This window comes from Heliconius melpomene, chromosome 12 (genome assembly GCF_056956725.1).
Source record: "Heliconius melpomene rosina isolate 202511_hmr_F chromosome 12, ASM5695672v1, whole genome shotgun sequence".
Lineage (NCBI taxonomy): Eukaryota > Metazoa > Arthropoda > Insecta > Lepidoptera > Nymphalidae > Heliconius > Heliconius melpomene.
This window is the reverse complement of record NC_140400.1, coordinates 15,170,374-15,193,869: the sequence shown is the minus strand read 5'-3', so window position 1 is coordinate 15,193,869 and position 23,496 is coordinate 15,170,374. Positions and strand designations below refer to the sequence as shown.

At 34.4% G+C, this 23,496-nt stretch overlaps 1 protein-coding gene across 3 annotated transcripts in view; it reads left to right on the top strand.

Annotated features, from left to right (window-relative positions):
* The window catches only part of LOC146534124 (uncharacterized), a 47,074-nt gene extending 27,050 nt beyond the window's left edge, over positions 1-20,024 (top strand). For 2 of the 3 annotated variants that reach the window (XM_085193872.1, XM_085193870.1), the window contains 13 exons: positions 317-452; positions 4,585-4,694; positions 11,669-11,758; positions 12,138-12,167; positions 12,664-12,777; positions 13,054-13,266; positions 14,936-15,079; positions 15,546-15,675; positions 16,341-16,582; positions 17,219-17,313; positions 17,866-18,084; positions 18,441-18,532; positions 19,359-20,024. In XM_085193872.1, coding sequence (XP_085049998.1) covers positions 317-452; positions 4,585-4,694; positions 11,669-11,758; positions 12,138-12,167; positions 12,664-12,777; positions 13,054-13,266; positions 14,936-15,079; positions 15,546-15,675; positions 16,341-16,582; positions 17,219-17,313; positions 17,866-18,084; positions 18,441-18,532; positions 19,359-19,481 — 1,738 coding nt within the window. In that variant the 3' untranslated portion in view covers positions 19,482-20,024. The remainder of the gene's footprint in view (positions 1-316; positions 453-4,584; positions 4,695-11,668; positions 11,759-12,137; positions 12,168-12,663; positions 12,778-13,053; positions 13,267-14,935; positions 15,080-15,545; positions 15,676-16,340; positions 16,583-17,218; positions 17,314-17,865; positions 18,085-18,440; positions 18,533-19,358) is intronic. The other variant, XR_014878527.1, reaches the window with a different exon arrangement.
* The last annotated feature ends 3,472 nt before the right edge of the window (positions 20,025-23,496 follow it).

Here is a 23,496-nt window from a genome sequence, read left to right as displayed (position 1 = left end):
ATTTTGAATTCTTGTATATTCCGCATTACCCTAATGCATTCAGTAATTTATTTTAAGTCCACTTTGAAGGGTTAATGGAGTTTTTTTCTTTCATCCTGTAACATATACTACTACTCTGCAGGCAGAGGGAGGACCTAGTGTTCGAATACTCCGTTTATAAAGAAATTTGATATTAAAGTTTCGTAGTTAAGAGTACCCACGACTCCAATTTGGGTAATGTTAGAATCGAACTCATTACCATCAGAAACTTATAATAATCGTAATTCACATACATGTGTGAACTAATGAGCTAAAAAATACTGTTTTATGTTCACAGGCGAGGCCGAAGAATATTTCTCCTGCAAATGGTAGTACTGTGTTTCGTACCGCACGCCGCGCTTCTCATTCAAAATTGTTCTATCATGGCTCAGCTGTCACAGACCTTTGATTCTTCGCTGTTTTTGGATGCAGAGGTAATTAGAATTAGGTCTACGAAAAGTACTACCCTATAGGGTACTATAGACTTCGATTACGCGGCCATATTCATACAAAATGCAGCAAAATAGTACGTCCGTGTCCGACTCGCACTTAACCAATTTTTTGAGTAATGACAAGGCTCTCGTTGCCATGTAATGATTTGTTACCAACGCCAGCATAACCATATTAAAGGGGCCACAACCCTAAAATTTGCTTTTTCATTTATTTATTATTCGAGGGCCTTATAAAATATGTACCGACTTTGTCTTACTGTTGGTATTATCTCGTCCATCCTGCATGTAGGAGTGTAGATAGAGAGAGCGAGTGTGTGTTAGCTGTACTGTTATGATTATTCATCAGATTTTCCAGATCTTCAATTTTTATATGTCACTAGAAAATGCTTATCATGTTTTTGACGACTTTTGTTATGGACGCATTTAATTTTTTCTTATAATTAATCTGGACCACCACGTAATTGCAATCAATTGCAGAAGTGTGTATAATTAAATATAGTCTAGATTCTTCCTCATAGCTATACTACAAAAAAGTTTAAATCAAATCGATCCAGTAATTCAGGAGATATGCTTGTATAAACAGACACTGTTTGACGCACACACAAAAAAATAAAAATTCCTATATCCCAAGAGGCAAAGCGCGGCGTTAAGTCTCTACACTCAACACGTAATGCCTTCAGAATTCGGCGAAAAGTGTGTGTATCTTAACACTAGGCTTCCTCTACCTACCCTACTACATGTGGGATACAGCGTGAAGTTGAAGAAGAAGAAGTAGTAGAGGTATATAGAAAAGGTAGTGCTTGGCGCTCCTTTCTCCTTGGCTCAAGCGTGAAAATGAACAATTCACTATAATTACCTTGTGTTTTGAGCGGTGGATCTCAACATCGCACTTTGTCTTATCTGGGGAAATTAAAATTATTTGTCAGAATAGAACCCATAAGTAACACGTTTTCAGGGGTTGTTCTACTTTGTCATAATGGTATTTTGATATTAGAAGTTTTTCTGTTATACATTAGTTTCAGGTCTCAAAGTTACTCGCTAGAGATCTTTAAAATTGTCAACACATTAATGAAGATCGAGTGTACTTTCAAAGCTTTATTCTTGTTGTCTAAAGAATAAACTCTCATTTACAAATGTAAAAGTTAGACGACTTTCTTTATTTTTGTTTTCATTTAATAACAGAAACATGTTTTTTATATTTCTTACTAATAATTCTTCTATTATCTATTTATTTCAATTATTTAGTCCTCATCATCATCATCATCACAAAAGAGGGATACAGACTCATTTATATGACATTGTCTATTAAGCGTGTAGCTCGATCCCGGGCATGGTCTTGTGAAGAAATGAAAATAATTAATTTTCCCGAGTGGAAATCGAATTACAAACGTCGTGCTTACAGTCAGAGGTGGCCACTGCGTTACGATGGCCTCTGAATAAAGAGTTTTTAATGATTTTAATGATGGCACTTATTTTATTTTTAATTCATAAAACACTCGCTCGTTAAAATCAATAACGAAGTGAAGTCCAAACGAGGCTAATTTTCGTAAAAGTTATTTCCCAAGTGAACGTAAAGTATGTATAAGCCGACGATTTTTATTATTACTTAACATTCCTCTGAATCACTAGAACAGTTGTATTATTTAGACAAGAGACGCGGGTTCAAATCCCGCTACTGAACGTAGCGGGATTTGAACCCGCGTCTCTTTAACTTTAACTTTTTCTAAATAAGTATATTTCGTTCCAAAAAAGTCCTATCTAATCTAAAATTCCAGCTAAGTTTTTTTTACTAAAAATTTCGATTCTGAAAATAAAAGAAAAATACTGCTGGTGTCACTCAAAGCTCGCTTTGTCATGTAAATTAATTTCCACTTTCCTAAGCCAAAGGGAATATGTGTTTTGCTGTTTATGTTTGTTTGTATGTAAAGGTATGTACAGGTAAATGTACATTTCTACACACTGGAGTGTATTGTTACTAGTGTATAATGGCAGTTTACTCAAATAATAGAGTGGTTGTATATTCAAATCTTATTTGAGAGAAGAAGGGGAAACAGGTGTGAGTTCGATTCGCGGGAAATTATTTTTTCTTATTTCCTCGGTCCTGTAAGAAGACAGTGAACGGCGTTGACTTCCGCTAATCTACTATTTTGTCTTGGAAACTGTTCGTAAAGTGGGGAAAGGAGTGTCTTAACACTAACTTACCTCAGCCTACCCTGTTGTATAAGAAAGCTATAGAAATTCAATTCAGCCAGAGACGATCTAATATTAAAAGACTTCGCCCTTTACTTTCTCTCTCTCTTTTTTAGAGACATTGTGCGTTGAGTAGGTGGATCTAAAGACATATGAAAATAAAAATAAATAAAAATATAGATAATCGTTTCCCCTAGTGAGGATCGAACCTGTAACTGTCATTTCGTTTTCATTCAAAAACTACCCTGCGCGACGAGGCATAAAAATAAATAATATTGAAATATTGTTTAGATTCTCGAAAAGTGTTTATTTTTGATAAAGTAGTTTTGTTTGCTGTGGGACCGTGTAAATTGGGTATGTTATACGAATTGACATAAGCTATATTAAAATATGAGTTGTTGATATTAGGCCATTGTAATATACTGCCTTAATACGCAGGTTCGATTCCTACTCGACTTATATATTATATGTTTTTTTTTCCGCTTGAAAGATAGTATAAACATTAGCTCAAATTCCGCAACACTCAAAGTGCCTTTAAATTGAATATAAAAAGAAGTATCATAACATTAAGTTCTCTCTGCCTGTCCTGTTGTATACGTGAAATCACATATGTATGTCTATATATATATATATATATATATATATATATATATATATATATATATGTAAGTAGTAGTACAGACAGTGGCCCACTGCGCCACGACGGCCAACATGATATACTCGTATCCAGTTATAACGATATTAATTGTACATATAATATTTGTGAAAGGTACAAAGCTGATATAACAATAAGATGTTATCAGCATACTTTGAATACCGACGCCTTATCTTCACGTAGAACACATCGATTGGAACGTCGTCGTCGTATGAAATTTCAGCTTCGGGTAAAAATAGCGAAGTTTATATATCCCGTATATTTGTCTTCTTATAGATTTAAACTGACTGATTTTTTGAACGATAAACGGATATATATTTTTAAGGATGATTAGAAATACAAGAAATAACAACTTCTTCATAAATATATATATATATATAAAAATTGAAAATCAAATAATAAGCGTGCTAAAGCGTTTGTTTCGGCACTCTTACTCAGTCGGCGTAGTTCCAGACTTGTGGAAAAGTGCTCTTATCCACGAGCTCTAATCCTGAAGAAAGCAACGGTTCCGATCCATCTAATTACAGGTTTATTTTTATCACCTTGCTCAAAAAGTCATGAAGACCATCATAAAAGGCTAGCTCTTAGTTTTTTTTTAAAGTGTTTTAACAAATTTAAAATGTTATTCCACACTTCGGAAAGAAATGTGGAATAACACTTTAAATTTGTCGTCGGAAAGGAAGACACTTTTTAGGAAACGTATAAAGAATTACACTTAGCGGAATTTGAATCGCCTCTTGGAAACGGTCCAAGCGCTTTCACCGCTATACGTTCCTTCAAGCAACATCTAAATTCTTATACGCTTATTATTTGGTGTTATATTCCGTTCTAAAGAATTTTCTGAAGTAATGGGGCTCTGTGGTCTGAAGAAATTTCCCACCATTTGGTGAAGTGCCAGGTGTGGCAAGGAATAAATGAAATAATAAATGAAACTATAATAAAACCTGTACGTAAAAAAATGTCGAGTGAAATTTTGCGCTTGAATTACATCCCGAGCTTACACAAAACTCGATATCTATATAATCGTATATCCATATATGTCTGACAAAGGCATCCTTTGTCTGTGAAGTCGAGAATGATGAATTACTCAACATTGAATTTGAATCTTATTTCATATTTATATTTAGATGAATTTAAAAAAAAATGTAATTATGAAACAAATAAAGTATTTTGGAGCATATACATATACATATAGCTGTAAATAATACCAATGAGTTATTACTACAATTTTTTGACATTTTAATATAATCAAAAATTTATATTTTCTAGGTAAACACAACACTATCAATCGGCGAGATGATACTTGCGCTTCAAGAAGAACGTTTCCTTGTCACAAGATATTTATTCTCAGAATCCTCATCATCTGACTTGCCAAATAGGTGAGTTATTTTTTTAGCTTCACTATGTATTTCCACATAGAACAGAGTGAGCAGAGGGAACCTGGGAACCTAGTGTCAAGACGAAGGGCTAAGCCGCGAGCGGGTCGCTATTTTTTAATATATTTAGGATTTTCTATTTTGCGAACCAATAATTCTGGAATTGCACTATGCTTTACAAAGTTGGATTTGAATCCACATTCGATCTGCTCATCTAATTCAGTCTATTAAACCTGTAGAAAAATAAACAAGACTTTCATCTATTTTACTCGTATTTACAGAAATAACTTGTTGAAATATAGTATGTACATTGCAAAGAATCTAGCAGCTCCTTACATAAATTTCGTCTGTTATAAATGGTAGTTGGCTTTAAGACAAAACTTTGCGTGTTCAAGAAACTTCTACTTTTGACTTTAACATAGCCGACTTCTTTCTTTTGATTTTTTTCTTTTTTGAAACTTCTTGTTCGAAACTAAAGGCTAAATATTGCTTGCTAAATGAAACGAAATATTTCATACTTTCACTTCCCGTGGTAACGTAATGCTTCAGAATTCGGCGGAAAGTGAGTAAAAGAAGAATCTTGATGGGAATGGAGTGTCTGAACTCTAGGTTCTCAGCCCCCTCTGCCTATCCAGCTATGTGGGGGAAATAGTATAAAGATGAGTTGAGTTTCGTCATTTAATACGCATTGTATCGACTTCGGACGGAAAACTAATAACGACATGTTTTAATTTCTCAAAAACACGAAGCTAATACATAAAATAAGCTAATATTTTATTTAGGTCACACGTTTTACCTGTTATCTAGTAATTCCAGGTGATTCAAAATCAACAACCGTGGAATTTGCCTGCTGCTGTTTACCTTTCTCAAAATGTGAAATAAGCTACGCTTAGTTTTTCTATAATTACATTTTTGTAATGCCCAATACTTTATCAAGAATATATATTTCATGGAAACCAGTCGGTTCATGCGTGTGACTGTAAACGCTAGACAGGTTATGGCTTCGATTCCCTCTCGTAGAAATGAAATATTTAGTATTTTAATTTTTTTGTTCTGGTGTAGAGGCTTTTGCCTCTACCTTAATGCCTTTAAAATTCGTCTTAACTCCTGGCTCACCCTACCTACTCTATTACATGCGGGATACAGCGTGAAGCTGAAAATATATATTTCATTGGTAACACGTTAATGTTTAGTCCGATCAAGTTATTAGTCACATTTCGACAAACTATTGTATGCATTCAAATTATTTCATAAAATATGTAATTAAGTAGAGCAATATCAATATGTTAATTATATGCGTAATGCTAATCACATTTTGAATGTCTGGACCAAAGCCAACTTATGACAAGTGACGTGACGCTGACACGCTACTAATTCGATGTTGATATTTCTATTTAAACTTTTGTTGTGCAGTGGCTTAGCATCTGATTGTAAATGAGATATAGACTTCGATTCCCACTGGGGAATTGAATATTACGTGCATTTCCTCGTTGTGTGTAATGTCTTGTTAGCAACAAAGCGTGACGTTGGGGTCTGCCAGAGCGTGACAAACAACGCGAAGTAGAAACCTGAAATTTGGCTTATGATTCCTTCGGGAGTGTAGAGAAGTACTAAGAGAGCATTTCTTGAAATTCCTACAGGAATTGAATAAAAAGTGTTTTTACGTTTTAATGTTAACGAAGTTGCGGGCGGCCTATAGTACCAACATAATATAATGTATATTCTTTAGTATATATAGTAAACGCCATAATTGCATCTTAATATTCAATTAAAGCAGTTGACGGCGTCGTAACAAACGCGAACGTCATACAAAGCATGTGATGACGTACATCATTTACACGTCTTTGAATTGTGTTAATTAGAGAATGGGTACTCTATTCACTAATTTTCTCTGCCAATTTTCTTATAGGCGAATAATTATATTTGTCAATTTTAATAGGATACTTGAAAATGAATGTTTCGGACATGGGCGACGGGTGGAGTCACAGTACAAGGTTCTCCTGATCTGCCCATCAAAAATAGTGAAGAAAGAATTTTCTTGTAAAATCTAACTTTATTTATTTGCCTTCTAGGTTAATTGATTCAATATATTAGCAACTACTCATGATCGTATGGACTTAACGAATTATATTAACTTTGGGTGGTTTTTTACTTTGATTGCCTATAGAATTAGAGGCATTACATGCTATATGACAGGTAAAAATTAGAGAATATATTTTTATTTAAATATATATAGTCATACTTTTTGAGCGCTGTACAGAGGCCATAAGTCAATCGTACCCTATTTCTAAGTGCTAAGTCCAGTTTTATTCACGCGCTTTCACGCATTTTAGAGAGTTAGGGACAATCTTGTGTCAATAAATTCCACTCTCCAGAGCTAAACACAAAATCGCCCTTTGTATTACCAGAAATGAAAGTAAATATAAGCACTCCCTTGAGTAGAAATAGATACCACATTCATCGAGTTTAGTGTGGAGGATGCTCTCTCGAAGGGCCACGTTGGTTTCTAGTTTCTTAATACTTTAACTACTAACTTTAATAACAGGAGTTATACTCTCTCTACGTTCTCTCTGAGTACAGCCGGGATAGGGATACAGCGTAAAGCTAAGTTAAGAATACTTTTCACAGAACATGAAACTATTGAGGCCGTTGTAGTGCAGGGACTCAAGCTTTCGACTGTGTTGTGAGTTCGATTCTCACGCGAGGTAATGAAATATTTAACGGTTTCATATCCTCGCTCTGGTAACGAGGCAAAGCGCGGTGTTAAGTTCCTCCACTCAACATGCCTTCGTTCCAAACTTTCCGCCGAATTTTGAAGGCATTGTTGAGTGGCGGAACTTACCGCCGCGCTTCGCCTTGATACCAGAGCGAAGAAATGAAAATATACTTTATATATAAAAATCACTATTAATACTATAAATATAAAAATCACTTCTCGGGTGGGGAATGAACCCAATTCTTTCAAAATATTTCACAGTAAACACTTATTAGATTTCACTTCAGATTCACTTCAGATTTATACCTGTTGTGTAGCAGCGCGCGCCACGGCGGCGACGGCGTCGAGGGTATTCAAACTGACAAAACTGATTCACTTATAAAATTCTATAATGAATTTACTTCGAACGGCATAATATGTTATACATTTCGATGCTCCCTAGGTAAAGTGTCAAAACTGAAAAATTGCAAAAGTTTTTGTCGCTCTTTTGAATTACTAAGAAATGTATATTAATATTTTCTCAAAATGTCAAAATAATAATAATTTATGCGTTTTTTAAAGGTGTATGTAATCGAAACTACCCTTGTTAGTAGTTCAAAACAGCAATAAAAGAAATTTGTAATTTTTCAGTTTTGACATTTTACCTAGGGACCGTCGATATGTTTGTTGAAACTCCGGCTTTCCCCCTTTCGAAGTTGCATTGAGTAAACATGCAGAAATTATGGGCGTAATTTAGTTTTTAAACTTATGCCATATGTTACAAGGTAACAATTTGGTTGCTTTGAAAGTGTTTGATTTGTGTTTCCATTGGGTCCCCATAGTTTATTTAATTTTCTTCTACAGTTTATTTATATTCACAAAATACTCTAGAGTTTGTAAATGAAAATACATTTGAAGTAAATGTAGGTTTTAACTTTTTAAATGAAATGAATTGAGGTTTTATCGATTGAATTGATTTAGATTTAGCTCTAGATCTACATAAATGTATCTTAAGCAAATATTTGCTGACTACCTTGATATATGGGGATCCAGCGTGAATTTGAAACATATACGAGTATATGCATATATTTGCAATAGCGTAAATTTGAAACATATATATGCACATATATGTTTCAAATTCACGTTGAATCTCCATATATCAGGGTAGTCAGAAGGAACTTAGTATTAAGACAGTCCGTCCCCCACTTTCCACCGAATAAGCGAACTTAAAGAGTGTATGCAATTACCATAATAATATAAAAACATCAGCCAAAACATATTTAACAAAATAAAACTACAAAATAATATAATTTTAATAATACTTCCACTAACAAAAACCAATTCATAATTTCAGAAAATATAAATTTCACTACGAACCACAGTTTGAACTTATAAAAATCATAGAAAATTCCAGCCTCAAAACTTATTACAATTAGAACTTCCCAACGAGGTCACCCCGAAGCTTGTATTGTATGTATATAAATGTAAAGCTCCAAACAATTTTCATTTTGTAACTCATATTTTATTAACATAAAGGGATTATTTGACGTGGACCATTTGTTTTTTACTAAAGAAGTTTCAGTAATTTTGAAATATTTCACATTTTGTGGGAATTGGATCTGTATTCTGTATTTCAACATGTTATACCTAAATCCTTAATATTAAAATGTACATTTTATATAGGTACATCTTTTTAATAGTGAAAGCTGTAGGTTTTTTTTAAATAATGAGGCCAATCGTGTTACAGCGGCTCAAGCGTGTAAACGATTCCCACTCGAGGAAATTAAATATTTTAATTCCATAAATATCACACCTACGTTTTAAGTATCATAAATACGAACAAAGAGCTTGTAAAAATTTAATTTTTGTTTTATTTTTTATTCCTTTTAAAGTGAAACAGTATTGAATTTATTTCCGATTTCGAAACAATGTGTGCATGAGATAGCTAAGGGCGGTTGAAAAAAGAAATAAGCTTTATATAAAAGGATTGTGGAAATCCTGTAGCATTTTAAATATAAACATTGGACTGTGAATAAATATCCAAGCATTGAACTATCTAGCATATGTACAATTTTTTGTAGAATTACAGATATATTTTTTTAAATTTCACGCTGTATCCCGCACTTAGCAAAGTAGGCAGGGAACCTGAAAACTTAGTGCTAAAACACAGCTCCCCATTAATTCTTGAGGCATAGCAATTTGAGTGGCGGAACCCAACGCCGCGCTTTGTCTTGTGACCGGAGCGAGAGAATGGCAGTAGAAAATATTTCATTCCCCGAGTGGGAACCCATTTGAAATCCCATTACTAACGAATTGAACAATAAATTATTATCTGTATTATTACGATTAAGTCAACCTAATAAGCCCGAACCACTTTTAAAATAATTCGAAAATTACTTTTTTCATTGCATAGAAGAGATTTACAACAAAAGGCACAGAAATATTGGGACGGAAGAGGGTCAATATTGTATGGGCTATGGAATTTTCATTGTTAGCATTTTTCTGGTAGCGATGCAAATTGTATTTTGACCTTGTATAAAAAAAGGGTTTTTATTTCTTTAAATCCACATTTGTAATAAGGATAAAAAGTTGTGACCTATTAAATCAAAATAGTAACTGTATACGCCACGGTTGTGAATTGAATTCCATCTCGGAATGAAATATTTCATATTTATATTTAAAAGGAGCACAGGCCGCCTTCCAACCAGGTGGACCGACGACCTTAAAAAGCTGTCTTTTTAAGGGAATCCGCTGGATTCAAAGGGCGCAGGACCGGACGGAGTGGCGAGAATTAGGGGAGGCCTATGTCCAGCAGTGGACGTTGAAAGGCTGATGGATGGATGATTTCCCCGCTACTCTATGATGTGTCTGAATAATTCGGCAACGGAGTAATCGGAGACGAAGTGTCTTGACTTAACACAACTTTACCAGGTTTCCACTGTTCCCTTAGCCTCGTGAGTTTTCTTTCTTTCTTGTGTAAAACGCGGTGCTGAGCTCCGCCACTCGATAATATCGTAATATCTTTGCGCAAAAAGTGAGGACCAGAGGTTCTTCACACTACGTTTTCTCAGATTATCTCGCTGTGCAGAAAAAAGCGTAGCGGCAAAAAAATAAATCTATTAGTTGTACTTTTCAATAGTAGGTAAAATATTTATTTTTTATTTATCGGCTTATCTAAGGTCACCAGAACACTGCTAGTGACAGGGCAGTGCAATAGTGTTTCTTGCAACTAAAAATATAATTGTATCGTTTCTTCTTTTTTTGACATTACCTTTGAAGCAGAGGCCTCGCCTTTTATATGGGATACAGCCTAAAGCTAAAATTAATGTTATTTGTAAAATTTTATGTTTCTATAATAATTATGACGGGCATCGTAGATTTTTTTTGTTGGGTTATGGTTCCGAGGAAGCATGAATGAAAAAAAAAATTATATTTTTCTTGGAACTCATCTGATATATTCCAGCGGTAGTTTCACTTTAAATAGTGAATATTTTTATATAAATATATTTATTTTTTTATTTCAATTCTCTGAAATTTGATCTTACAAGAATCATTATGATATTTAATATTGTTTCTTTGGTACTCGTCACATTGATATTGTTGGGAATCTATTAAATAATACAACATTTATATAGAATCAATTGACTAGAAAAATGTATAAATCTGCATTGGAAATAAATGTCTGGATTCTCAGGCTGAAAAATTCTCAAAAATACTTTAGTCCAATCTTTGAACATAACTTACTACTGCATTATGTCGAATGCTCGTTTAGAAACGTTTTGCTAAATCGACATACATTGCATAAATCATTGTAATGGAGTCGTGATGGCGCAGCGGCACAGTGTCTCAATGTAAACGCGAAGGCCTGGGGTTCGATTTTGGAATCGGTACGGACCACGTGTCTGTAGTGTTTCATTACACTCCAAAACTATAGCAAATATTAAAAGCAAGAATAGAAAAATAACAATATACTTATAGCTTTAAATCATAATTATTGCTATGACAAGAAAACAAAATGGGTAGATAATTTTAATCGTCCTTATATACCTCGGGTACAATTTTCAATGGGGCCAATTAATTATTTATATGTTGGGGACATCTCTGGCAAGGCAAGGCTTAGCCATTCTTTGTCACTTCAAATTATAATTAACCTCAGTGATGTCATTTTAAGAACAACGTATAATCTCTAATTCTTTTGTTGTTTTAGTTTTACGCGGGAATCGAATTGGTTCTTTGACCTTCCTTATATTGTAACCTAATTGCTTAATACATTTCGTTCCAGGACACTACAAGAGGTATTTTTAATATCAGACAAGTGGCTAGACATCGCGCCGCAGTCCCTAGTGCCTGAAACGTTGAAACTGAATTTATAGTGAGTATTTTGGTAATACTATTTCTAAATATGACAAAATTTGCTTACAAATATTTTTATAGTAAGGATTTTTATATGAATGTTAATAGCTTTAAGTTATATCTCGTATATAACAGGATACGCAGAGGAATGTTAGGTCACTCCATTCCCCACATACCGAAAAAAAAACATTACCTATTGAATGATGAAATAAATTTCAAGTCGGAATAGAATCCACTACCGTCGAGTTTGCAATTAGTCACACTACTCGTATCTTAAAATTTGTCCTATTAGGTACTATATAAGGGTTGTTTTTCTTTCTCAACATATCGTCAATATCCCAATTTGGTTCCCTACTATTTAAGCAATTTATTTAAAATTTAAATTTCATTGCATGCAGTCATTTACGGGAGGACGTCTTGAATATAATGTAAGTGTGTATTTGAGACCGTTTTGCCATTTTATAGGCTAATCGATAGGTACCTATGCTAATACGTGTTAAAATTTATAGCATTAGCAGTTATTTATACATAATTTCATGTTATGAAGCGGATGTTTAACGTTACTCCGTACTAAACGTTTGAAATAATCTTATTGGCTATAAGTTTGACCTTTCCAACACGTGATTGGCTGACCCCGCCCACTCAGCGTAGGTATATACAAAAAGAACGATCGTGAATGCGCTCGCGCATGTATAATAAGACGTGAAAGCATTTTATTAATTGCAATTTGATCTCTATATTACGACGGCGGTCTTAAGATATAATATCGACGAGTATCTATAGCTATTAAAATGGATAAAGGAATTGGACAGATTTCTATACACGCGGCTTCATATCCTGCTATGTAAATAATTTTCCTTTTTTATTTTTTTTTAAAGATAATTTACTGAAAAAGTTTAAAATAAACTAATTAAGGCATTTCAGGAATTTAAAGAAGAAAGAATCTATGAAGAGAATATCAATTTATCAACAAATAAATGCTATACTCTTAGTGTATATGATGAAGAATGTGAAATCTACGAGGTCACCGTTATGGAGGTAATGAAGGGAAATCAATTTTTTTCGTCCCACACGTTGTATCCCGCATATATAGAAAAGTAGGCAGAGGGAACCTGGGAACTTAGTGTAAAGAAACTCCATTCCCATTGAGAAGAATTCTGAAGGCAATGCGTGGTGAATCAGAATTTTAATCTTAACCTAATTTTTAAATGAAAATTTAACCTATTTTCTTTTTAATCGTGATTATTATTTAAACAGTAAGTTAGAGGTACCTACTGTTATTTGTATTGTGTAATATTTTGTAAAATTTTCCAGACAACTTTCAGCTTGCTACGAGCTAGTGCAAGTAATAGATGAACTCTCGATATTCTTAACAGTAGCTACGTACTCCTTACTCTCCGAAGATGGAGAAATTATGTTCGACGTGAAATATTATTTAATATCGGTTTTGGAACATTTACAATCTGTTATACAGTACTTAGAAGTTGAAAGGATAAATGCTACTCCACTTCAAGATGTTTATTCTTTGTAAGTTTATATATTTTTTTTATCTCCTCGCTCGCATTATCGCGGGATACTAACAGCAGTACAACACATGGCAGGATAGGCAGAGGGAAGTTAGGAATCTAGTGTTAAGACATGATCCCATTAAGAAAAATTCTTGAAGCAATGTGTTGTGAGTGCTGTGCTGTGAACTCAACGCCTTTACCATTGCAAATTTTATTTATCCTATCCCATCCTATATCTTATAAAACAAAGTCGCTTTTCGTGTCTGTCTGTTGTTTCTAACTCTTCTTCTTCTAAACCACCCAACGGATTTTGATGCGGTCTTCACCATTAAGTCGAGTGTTTTTCGTAGAAGGTTTATATATAGTTTATTATTTGTACATTCTTATGTAAATTAACATAAATACTATAAATGTGTATAAAGTCCTACCCGTTGAGACGCTTTCGCGCATGCGCTGCTCTAATGTTAAGTACTACATGAAAAAAATGTACTGGAGTATTGTTCCTCTTAATAAGATCTACAAAAAAGTCCGCGAGAGCATATGCGTATCTTTTAAGAATAACGTGAAGTGATCATTTTTCTGTCTAAAAATAATAATTTCAATATATTTTTTATTGTGAGGGATATTTTTCCATAATGGTATTAATCCTTATCCTTTAAAATACTTTATTAATTTTCTACGTTAAACGAATATTAAAATTTGCTTTTTACAATATTTCGAAATTGCGAATAGTTTTACAGAAAAACGCATTTAATTGTTGACACATCACGCCGTTGACACATCAGCTGTATGTTACTCAAGTTTCACTTATCCCTTACTCTCAGCATATAAATAAGTACATTAGTTACATTGGCCATTTAATGTAGACCAAAACTGTCTTTTACTGTTTTTCATTTTAATAAGTACTTTAGAAGATGTTACAATATCAAAAAAATCCTTGCTGCGAAACGGCTCGCCACTCGCCATGCGTCCGCCGCGCCCGCCTGCCTTACACGCATCGGTGGTTCAGTGGTAGAATGCTCGCCTGCCACGCGGGCGGCCCGGGTTCGATTCCCGGCCTATGCATTCTATTTAATTTTCCTCACAGGCAGCCACGTCGTGCTTGCTTTTCATCAGGGAGAGAATACCCCCTTCAGCATTAACCACAAGCTCTAAAAAAAAAAACCCGGCTGCCTCTATAGCAACGAAGATTTAGTTAGAAGCGTTTGCGTATTGGATAATTGGAGTTGAATGTATTATTTAAGCGCGATATATTTGGTTTCACATTTTTTGTAGTAATTATTAGTAGGTAGGTTTTTGTTTATAATTTCTTCCGTTTAAAAATAGTCATTTAACTATCTAAAAATAGTCAACAATACTCTAGTACATTATTTTCATGTAGTACTTACCATTAAAGCAGCGCATGCGCGAAAGTGTCTCAATGGGTAGGACTTTATACATATCTATCGTATTTATATTAATTTACATAAGAATGTACAAATAATAAACTATATATAAACCTTCTACGAAAAATACTCGACCTAATGGTGAAAACCGCATCAAAATCCGTTGGGTGGTTTAGAAGAAGAAGAGTTAGAAACAACAGACAGACACGAAAAGCGACTTTGTTTTATAAGATATAGGATAGGATTACTACGAAATTTTAAATATATTATTTATTACATAACATAATTAATTTAAAATTACAGCTACACAACATCTTCGTCCTTTTCATTAAATACTACTTTAAAGAAAAGCGTATTCAGAGAAATTAGTACTAAATATATTGGAAGTACATATTATTTGCTGGACCAATTGAAAGAGGCCCGTACTGCTTTGTGGGAAACTGTTAGGTAAGATGTACCCTTTTTTTGAAAACTGAAATGTAAATGACTAATTCCTCCGAGTGAGGATACAAACAGAAAAACAGATGCACTAAGACCTCATTTTAGTTTCAACATATTTATATTTTAAAAAATAACATTTACAAAAGGCTATGTTTTGTTTGTTTGCTCATTTCGCCCCTATGGAGAAATAAAAATAGTTACATAAGTGGACCATTAAACTCGAATTGATTTTTTAAATTCACCCAGTAGTTCCTGAGATTAGCACGTTTAACTTTTATAATATTAGTATTAATAGAAGAGACATTAAATTATACAAAATATTCTGAGATACTTCTTATGTATTGCGCCTGATCTGGACGTCGTGAATACATTCTTCCAAATAAATCCTCAGCATTTTAATACTAGGTACCCAGGTTCCCTCTGCTTAGCCTAAACAAACAATAGAATTTAATTGATATCTTGAAAATTATAGGGAATCGACAGCAATAGAAATATGGGCGGCGCGAAGGACTCTGGTCGTTGGTACATCAGTATTAGGCGTGGTCATATGTGCTGCACCCGTCCTCGTGTTACTGTTGCGACACACGTTCCGAACTATACAGGTAAGTTTAAAAATAGTTTTTTGGAAAGAAAAACAACATATATTCTAATGAATGAATGAGTGAATGATTTTTATAATGTCATAAAAATCCCATCTGCTTTACGCTGTATCCCGTACACAGCAGGGTAGATAGTGTTAAGACACTCCGCTCGCCACTTTCCGCCGAATTCTAGAGATGTTAAGTGGCAGAATCAACGCCGCGCTTCGCCACGACACCAGAGCGAAAAAATGGAAATATACATTTAAATAATTATTTCATCTCTTCGAGTGAGGATCGAATCCGTTGGCTTACAGTCATACTTTAACACGTCACGACTGGCCTCATTCTTTAAATCCTGCTACCTTAAATTTTTTATACTTTTTCTATAATTTTATAAATAAAATATAAAAATTTAAAGGTGGCAGGATTTGAAGAGTATAGGAATTTCGACTCAGCTCGATGAGAACGTATCGCTTAGTGGTCAGAGCGCTTAGGTTTCTTAGAGGCACGTGTTCAAATCCCGTTACGTTCAAGTTTTTATAGGTTTTGTGATAAATATTTTAAATAAGTGTATTGTGTATTTACGTGAGCTAAAAAAATATTATTTACATACTTTGTGTAATTTAACGCGCTCGCTAGTGTCTACCACATATAGAAACATCTTCCGTTTACAAAATAACTTTCAGGCGTTCACAGAATCTATAGAGAGGAGCACACAACAGTTAATGGCGGAAAAACAAAAGAGTGATTTATTATTATCAAGAATGCTCCCAATGCCAGTTTTACGGAGACTTAGGGCACAGAGGACGGTCCCGGCGGAGGCTTTTGACGCAGTCACTATATATTTTAGTGATATAGTGGGATTCACTAACATAGCCGCGACTAGCACGCCAATGGAGATAATTAATATGCTCAATATGTTGTATAGGTTAGTATTGATCTGGTTATGAAGGAATTGTTGAAAACTGGAGAAAACAAGCTTTTATTTACTTTGCCGTCGTAGTATACCTATGTGTAAGACCGGTCTCAGGTCCAAGATCGATCTTCAGTGTCGTTTTCATTCATAGTAATGTGTTGTGTACGTAGTGTGTTGTGTACGTGAAATCTTGTAAGCTAAATTTGATTCACTTCCCAGTATTCAATTGCACTGCCGTAATAAAATGGCAGAAGTTTTTGCACACCCCACTTAATAAAATGAAAGGGCTTGATTTGCAAAATGTAATACACCATAAAAAAATTAATAAGTTATTATAGTAACGGATTTGATTTAATTCATATTTTATTCACATGATGTAGTTTTTTTTCTTAAAAAAGTACTTTATTATAGTTCTAATTGTCGCCCACTATTTTGTTTACGTGGAGTTAGGCATCTAAAATTAGTAAATTCCCGTTTCCCATAGGAATTTCGCTCATTTCTACTTCCTAACATGCCAAATTTCACCTTTCTATGTCCATTACTTACGTCTGTGCGTCGTTTCTGTCAGTCAAATCAGTCTGAAATGGAAGTTTTATATATTATAGTGTAGAGATAAGGTTTTAATATTCGTTGTTCTATTCATTGCAGAATGTTCGATGACAGAATAATGCAATATAACGTATATAAAGTGGAAACAATAGGAGACGCTTATATGGTTGTGTCGGGATTGCCTCAAAGAAACGGTATGCCTAATCTAGAATATAAGTCAATACAACATTTCGGATTATACATTGTGTTGTGGGTTTCTTTTATTTTAGCTTCACACTTTATCACGCATATATATAGCGAGAGGGCAAATGGAACTTGCCTAAACCTAGTTTTAAGACATTTCCTTTAAATTAAGACAGCCTGATCCCTACCATCTGCTGAAATCTGGAAGCATGGCGTGTTGAATGGCTGAAATTCAACGCCGCGCTTTGCATCGTTACCAGAGCAAAGAAAACATTAAATATCTCATTTCTTTTAATGGTAATCAATTCTATCAAGTACACTATAACACCGTCGTGGCATAAGTGACTGTTAAAGCGACAGTTGTGGGTTCAATTTCTATTCGAGAAATTAAATTGTAATACTTTTATAGTCTCTCTCTCCTGTTACCAAACAAGGTAAAGTATGACATTCATTTCCGCCAATCCATATGCAATGCCTCAAGAACTCAGCAAAAAAGGGAATCCTGCAGATAAAATAACAAAATTATAAATAATCTATACATATGTAACAAAAGGATTTTACAGGCAATCGCCATGCATCAGAAATAGCAGACATGTCGCTATCTTTGATGCGCAGCTTGGAAGGTGCCCGGGTCCCGCATCGACCCTGCGACCCGCTGCTGGTGCGCGCGGGCGTCAACACGGGCCCGTGCGTGGCGGGCGTCGTCGGCACCACCATGCCGCGCTACTGCCTATTTGGGGATACGATAAATACCGCAAGTCGCATGGAAAGCACGGGCGAGCGTAAGTTATGATTTTTTTCTGTTGAATATAGATCTAGTGTCTGATCTCGTATTATTTTGTGATGATTTGAAGCCGTCGCGACGGCGTGGTGCAGGGGCACAAGAGTGTGAATGTAACACAACGGTTTTGGGTTCCTAAATTCTATGTAGTAATCGTAATTAATCTAAAGATGTTAATGTCTTAAATTTTTCTTCTTACTTTTATCTATCTATCTTTCTATCTGTCAAAGAATTCCTTCCACGATGATAATAGCTTTTTTGTTGGGCAGACACAACTGATATTTAAATGTAAATTGTAAAAAGTCCTCGTTACGGCCATAATAAATATTTTGATATAACTTTATATTTTACTTACAGCAATGAAAATTCATATATCGGAAACAACAAAAGCGGCGTTGGACGATATTGGTAACTACATAACGGAATCCAGAGGAGTAGTTGATGTTCAGGTCAGTTGACTTGTAAAGTCTTTACTCCCTGGCAAAGTATAACCCAGCTAAGTCACTCACCTCATCATCATCACTATCATCGACCTGTCCTCGTCCATTGCTTGACATAGGAGTTTCCAATGGCAAGCCACTGAGCTCGATCTTGAGCTCTTCGCATCTAGCCGTTGCCCGCCACGGAGGACGTCTTTACATTACGCTTGCCGAGGCGTGGTCTCTACTTTATATACCTCGGTATGTATAAATCACTATAGGTACTTGAAGTCCGAGTAAGGGAGGTACCCAAGGTAACAAATAAATTTCTATAATTTATTTTTCTATTCGAACCAGTGAGTGGTTTCGGTGCTCAGCACGTTCAACTACATAAACACTGTTGCATCCAATGTTATAAATAAATATAAATTTAAGACACTCTCCTCCAAAGTCGTTGCTTAGTATTTCGGGCTAGGTATATATGTACCTACATAGAAGACCGCCATGTCAAAGTGACTTGGCGTTGAAGTGTAAACGCGAGAGTAGTGAGTTGGATCCCAATGGAGAGAAGAGAGCTGGTGCTTCCCGTGTGGTCCTTTTTTAATTTGGTCCATTTCTGACAATGTTATCCAAGAGAAAGTCACTTAAGTTTTAAATTTGCATGAAGTATGTGCGCTACTAATGGACGAATTACTCAATATCACGACAATCGATTTCGATTATTATTTTTTTATTGGATACACTTCAAGGATAGTTTGATGAGAATTTGGTTAGGTTCTGATTATGGGATCCGAGTGAAGTTGGTTCTTTCTTGTTAAAAATTATACAAATTAAAGTTTTTTGAAATGATTTTCAGGGTAAAGGGCGTATGGAGACGTTCTGGCTGGTCGGCAAAGTTGGTGAAGTAATAATAGAGAGCCCCCCGTGTTTACGTCTGGAAGACTACGATCAGAATGTATTGGAACTTTTGATTAAATAGTTTATTTCTAAAAAAAATCTTAATTTTTATAACGTATCTTGATGTGAACGTACCTACTGGAAAATCTCATTTGTCATTACAGAATTGTAGTGCTCAAAGAGGATAATGGAGACATTCTGCCAAACATACTAAAAATTATGAAAAATGTATGGTTATAAATTCCTTCTACCTCTATGTAAGAATATGCAGAGGGAACCTAGTGTTAAGACACTCTCTTGCCCACGCACCGTCTTGCATTATGGGGCAGAACTTAACTCCGCATTTTGTCTTGTTACAAGAACAAGGAAAAGAAAAGATATTGCTCCCCTGAGTAGAAATCGAACACACGGCAATTGCGTTTACAGTCAGATGCTGTGCCGTTGCGCTACGACGACCTCATTTGTTAACATTCTCTTCTTAATACCTAACATTTGTATAAAAATTGTTATAAATATTTTTTTTTCTATAGATAGATACTCATGTCATTTCTGTTGTATATTATTGTATTCAGGATATCGAGATCTTATCAAAATTTATTGTCAAATAAATTACATTTTAATTAAATACTTTGTATCATTTATTTTACTATCGTTCCCTTCGATCAACTATACATATGGCTAGAGTTGATCGAAGATCATTTCTATTAACTTATAATTATTATTTTATACCTTGCCAATTAAAAGTGAAAAAGAAAGATTTCAAAAGCCAATAAAGCTTTTTAAATATATCTATTTTTCTTTATAAAATCAGCTTCATGATATATCCCGCACACAGCAGGATAGGCAGGGGGAACCTAGGCTTAAGACATTCCCTTCCATATTTTCCGCCGAATTCTGGAGGCATTGCTTATTGAGTACCGGAACTCAACGTCCAGCTACGCCTCAACACCATAGTGAAGAAATGACATTATAAATTTAAATAAATATATCTTTTCTTCTAGTGGGGATCGAACCCACAACCTGGTGTGTTTCAAGTCTCAATCTTGTGTCGCCCCGTCACGACTGGTCTCATGGCCTGTTTATGTTATTACCAGTTTTAATTGTGACATCTAATGGACACACATTCTAAGCGCGAGGTAACTTTATCTACAGTTTAAGTCAATACAAAATCTAGAGTCGTCTTTATTATTGTAAAATAAAAAAAAAAGTTTGTTTTTAATAAGTGGACAGAAGGAAGGAATTTGATAGAGCTGCACTCGATGGTACCACAGCTTCAAGTTTATATGCTTCAAGTGGAGCTGGCTGCAAGACCTGTGTTCCTTTTGGTTCTCTTTTGGTTACGTAACCAAATATGAATGTATGTGTGGGGCAATACGTCACGTCTGTAGTTTCCTGTTAAGTAGATATCTATAAAGTAAGTAGCATTGTAACTATATTATAAATATTATAAGCCCCATTAATGTGGTATTTGTGGTTAAAAAGTGAACATTAATTGTTTACCTTTTATGTAAGTATTCAATGAATGACTAAAGCCCTGTTCCCAACATTACCGGAGCGTGTCCTTCGAGGGCGTTCAACTCACTTTTTTCTATCAACGCATAGTCTGGCAGGAAGGACGAGCTGATGTTATAGATTTAAAAAAATAAGATGTAAATTACATTTAAAAAAAGATATGAAGAATTTTTTTTGCTACTTTCTAAAGGGGTTTTGTAATTTATAGCAATAATGTGTTTAAATACATACATAATTTAATACATATTTAATACATATTTAATACATAATAATAGTCTTTAGGAGTGCTGGAAAAGCACCCTCTAGGAGTTTTATTTGGTTTGATAGAATGTTTTTAGGCACCTTACGGAACTTCCTTATATTCAGGGAACAAAATGATTACCTAGCGTTAGGTATAACAAATGGAAGAAACCGCAAGGGTACCGTGACTTCCTACCAGACCGCGGCTGTAACAATCTTTATTGAACTCTCCGGGACGTTTGTATATGATCTTTCTGAAAGTACTTGTTAAATAAGCATTTACATTAAGATTGTATTAGAATGGCGATTGATTTTTGAAATTAATGTAAGTCGTTAGATAGTTTAAAAATGCAACTGAAAGTAACTGTATATAGACTATATAGTATATTAATTTTAGTTTAATTATTCTTAGTACCTACCTATATGGTCATATTACGTTTTTTACGTCACCAGGCACCCTGAATCATATTGTGGTATTTAAGCACTCGCGCGCGTGGAAACCATCACTATTCAACTGGACGTAGGACCAATAGGATCCTTCTTTACATCCTCCTCCACTTAGCCCTTACACAAAGTTTGCCTCTATATTAATGACTAGGAGATATTTGCAGTAATCATCTCTATCAATCTCATGATGAAGGCTGTGAAGTGTATCGTCATTCTATGTATCCTGAGCATCCTTGTACAGAATTTCGTTGACAGCAAACCGTTGCAAAGTCAAGATTTAAGGGAAAGTAATCAGGCAAGTGCTATAGATGTCCGTAAATGTCCTACAGGGCATACACGTCGTTTTCGGCGATGTAGGCCTGACAAGAAGTCGGTAAGTACAATGCTTATATATGATTTTAATTAAGCAATTATAGTTCCACTGTAGAACAAAATTAAGCATATTTTGAAAAAAATACAAATTGTGTGGCAATACCTAGAGAAACTAGAACTTTCTTTTTAGATTCTAGATATTTATATTGTAAAAAAGATAAGATTAGAATTAGTAAGTGATGAAATTAATAAATTTTATTGAATTTAGTATATGTTTCATATCAAGTAGTAGAATTATTTATGACTTTATTGTTTTCTTTCAGAGGAAAGTTAAGGTGCGAACATAAGAATAGTATCGTGCAGCCAGCTTTACTTGAAGATGACACAATTTCACACTGTGGTACCATCGAATAAAGATCTATCAAATACGTGCCTTTTTACATATGAGTTATAAACGTATAGTGTTTAATATTAGTTTTAAATAACTAAAAGTGATAGCGCGGCGCGCTTCTTTTATTGTTTGTTTGTAATATATCTAATATTACTACAAATTTTAAAACTTTTACATTAAGGTACGCCTAATACTTGTGATATTAGTAAATGTAATATATTTTATTGTGATATTAATGTTTAAAATATTGTTATAATAAACGAAAATAAATGAAAGTATATGTGGTCTTCATTACTTACGACTTGTGACTGAAATGACTTTTAGATAAATGCTAGCTGTTATGCCCCATCCACACTCTCCATGAGGTTCCTTTATCTATCTATAGTTAGAAAGGTGCGCTCATGTCCCCTCGCTTTGTCTTTTTTTCGCTTTCATTTATAAAAGGGCTCAGAATAAAAGTATAATTTACTAACGCACTAATCACTTCGCCAATGTCACGTTGTATGGAGACAACATCCATCACAAGTACACACTTGACAAGTATACAAAATAATCTTTATACAATTATATGTAATTAATATAAGCTGTAACAGCTTCGTGTCGATTTTCGGACTCGAGTATTCAATGACATCCTCGTAGTACATAATTATTAGAACTATAAAATAAAAAATCAATACCAAATTTAAATATTATTTATTCGAGCAAGCCGCTCAACACGCAACGCCTCAAAAAATTCGGCGGAAATTGGGGAACGGAGTGTCTTAACAATGGGTTCCCTTTGCCTGCCCTGCTTTATGGGGGATTGTTGACTTTTGAGTTCTAATAAATAACAGATATTGTTTACGTTGCAAGTTTCACTAATTTCATCGAATCTGAGGTTCCAAGTTGGTTGCAGTCGATCTTGCAGTCGAATTTTATCATAAATTTTTAGAACTGAAAACGTATCACTTTTTGATGAAAACATAGATAATCATCTATGTTTTCATCAAAAAGTAAGTGTAGTTTAAACCTAAACAATGAAAAAATAATACGGATCTTACCCTCGAATGTAGCCATTGTGTCAATTTGGGAACACTCATGTAATTTCTTGAAAGTTGTTATGATTTTATTTTCACATGTCCTATTATTTCTTTTGACATATTAACACTAGTTTCATACATGGCTTTTAACGAGTTTATCACAATATAAAAAAATA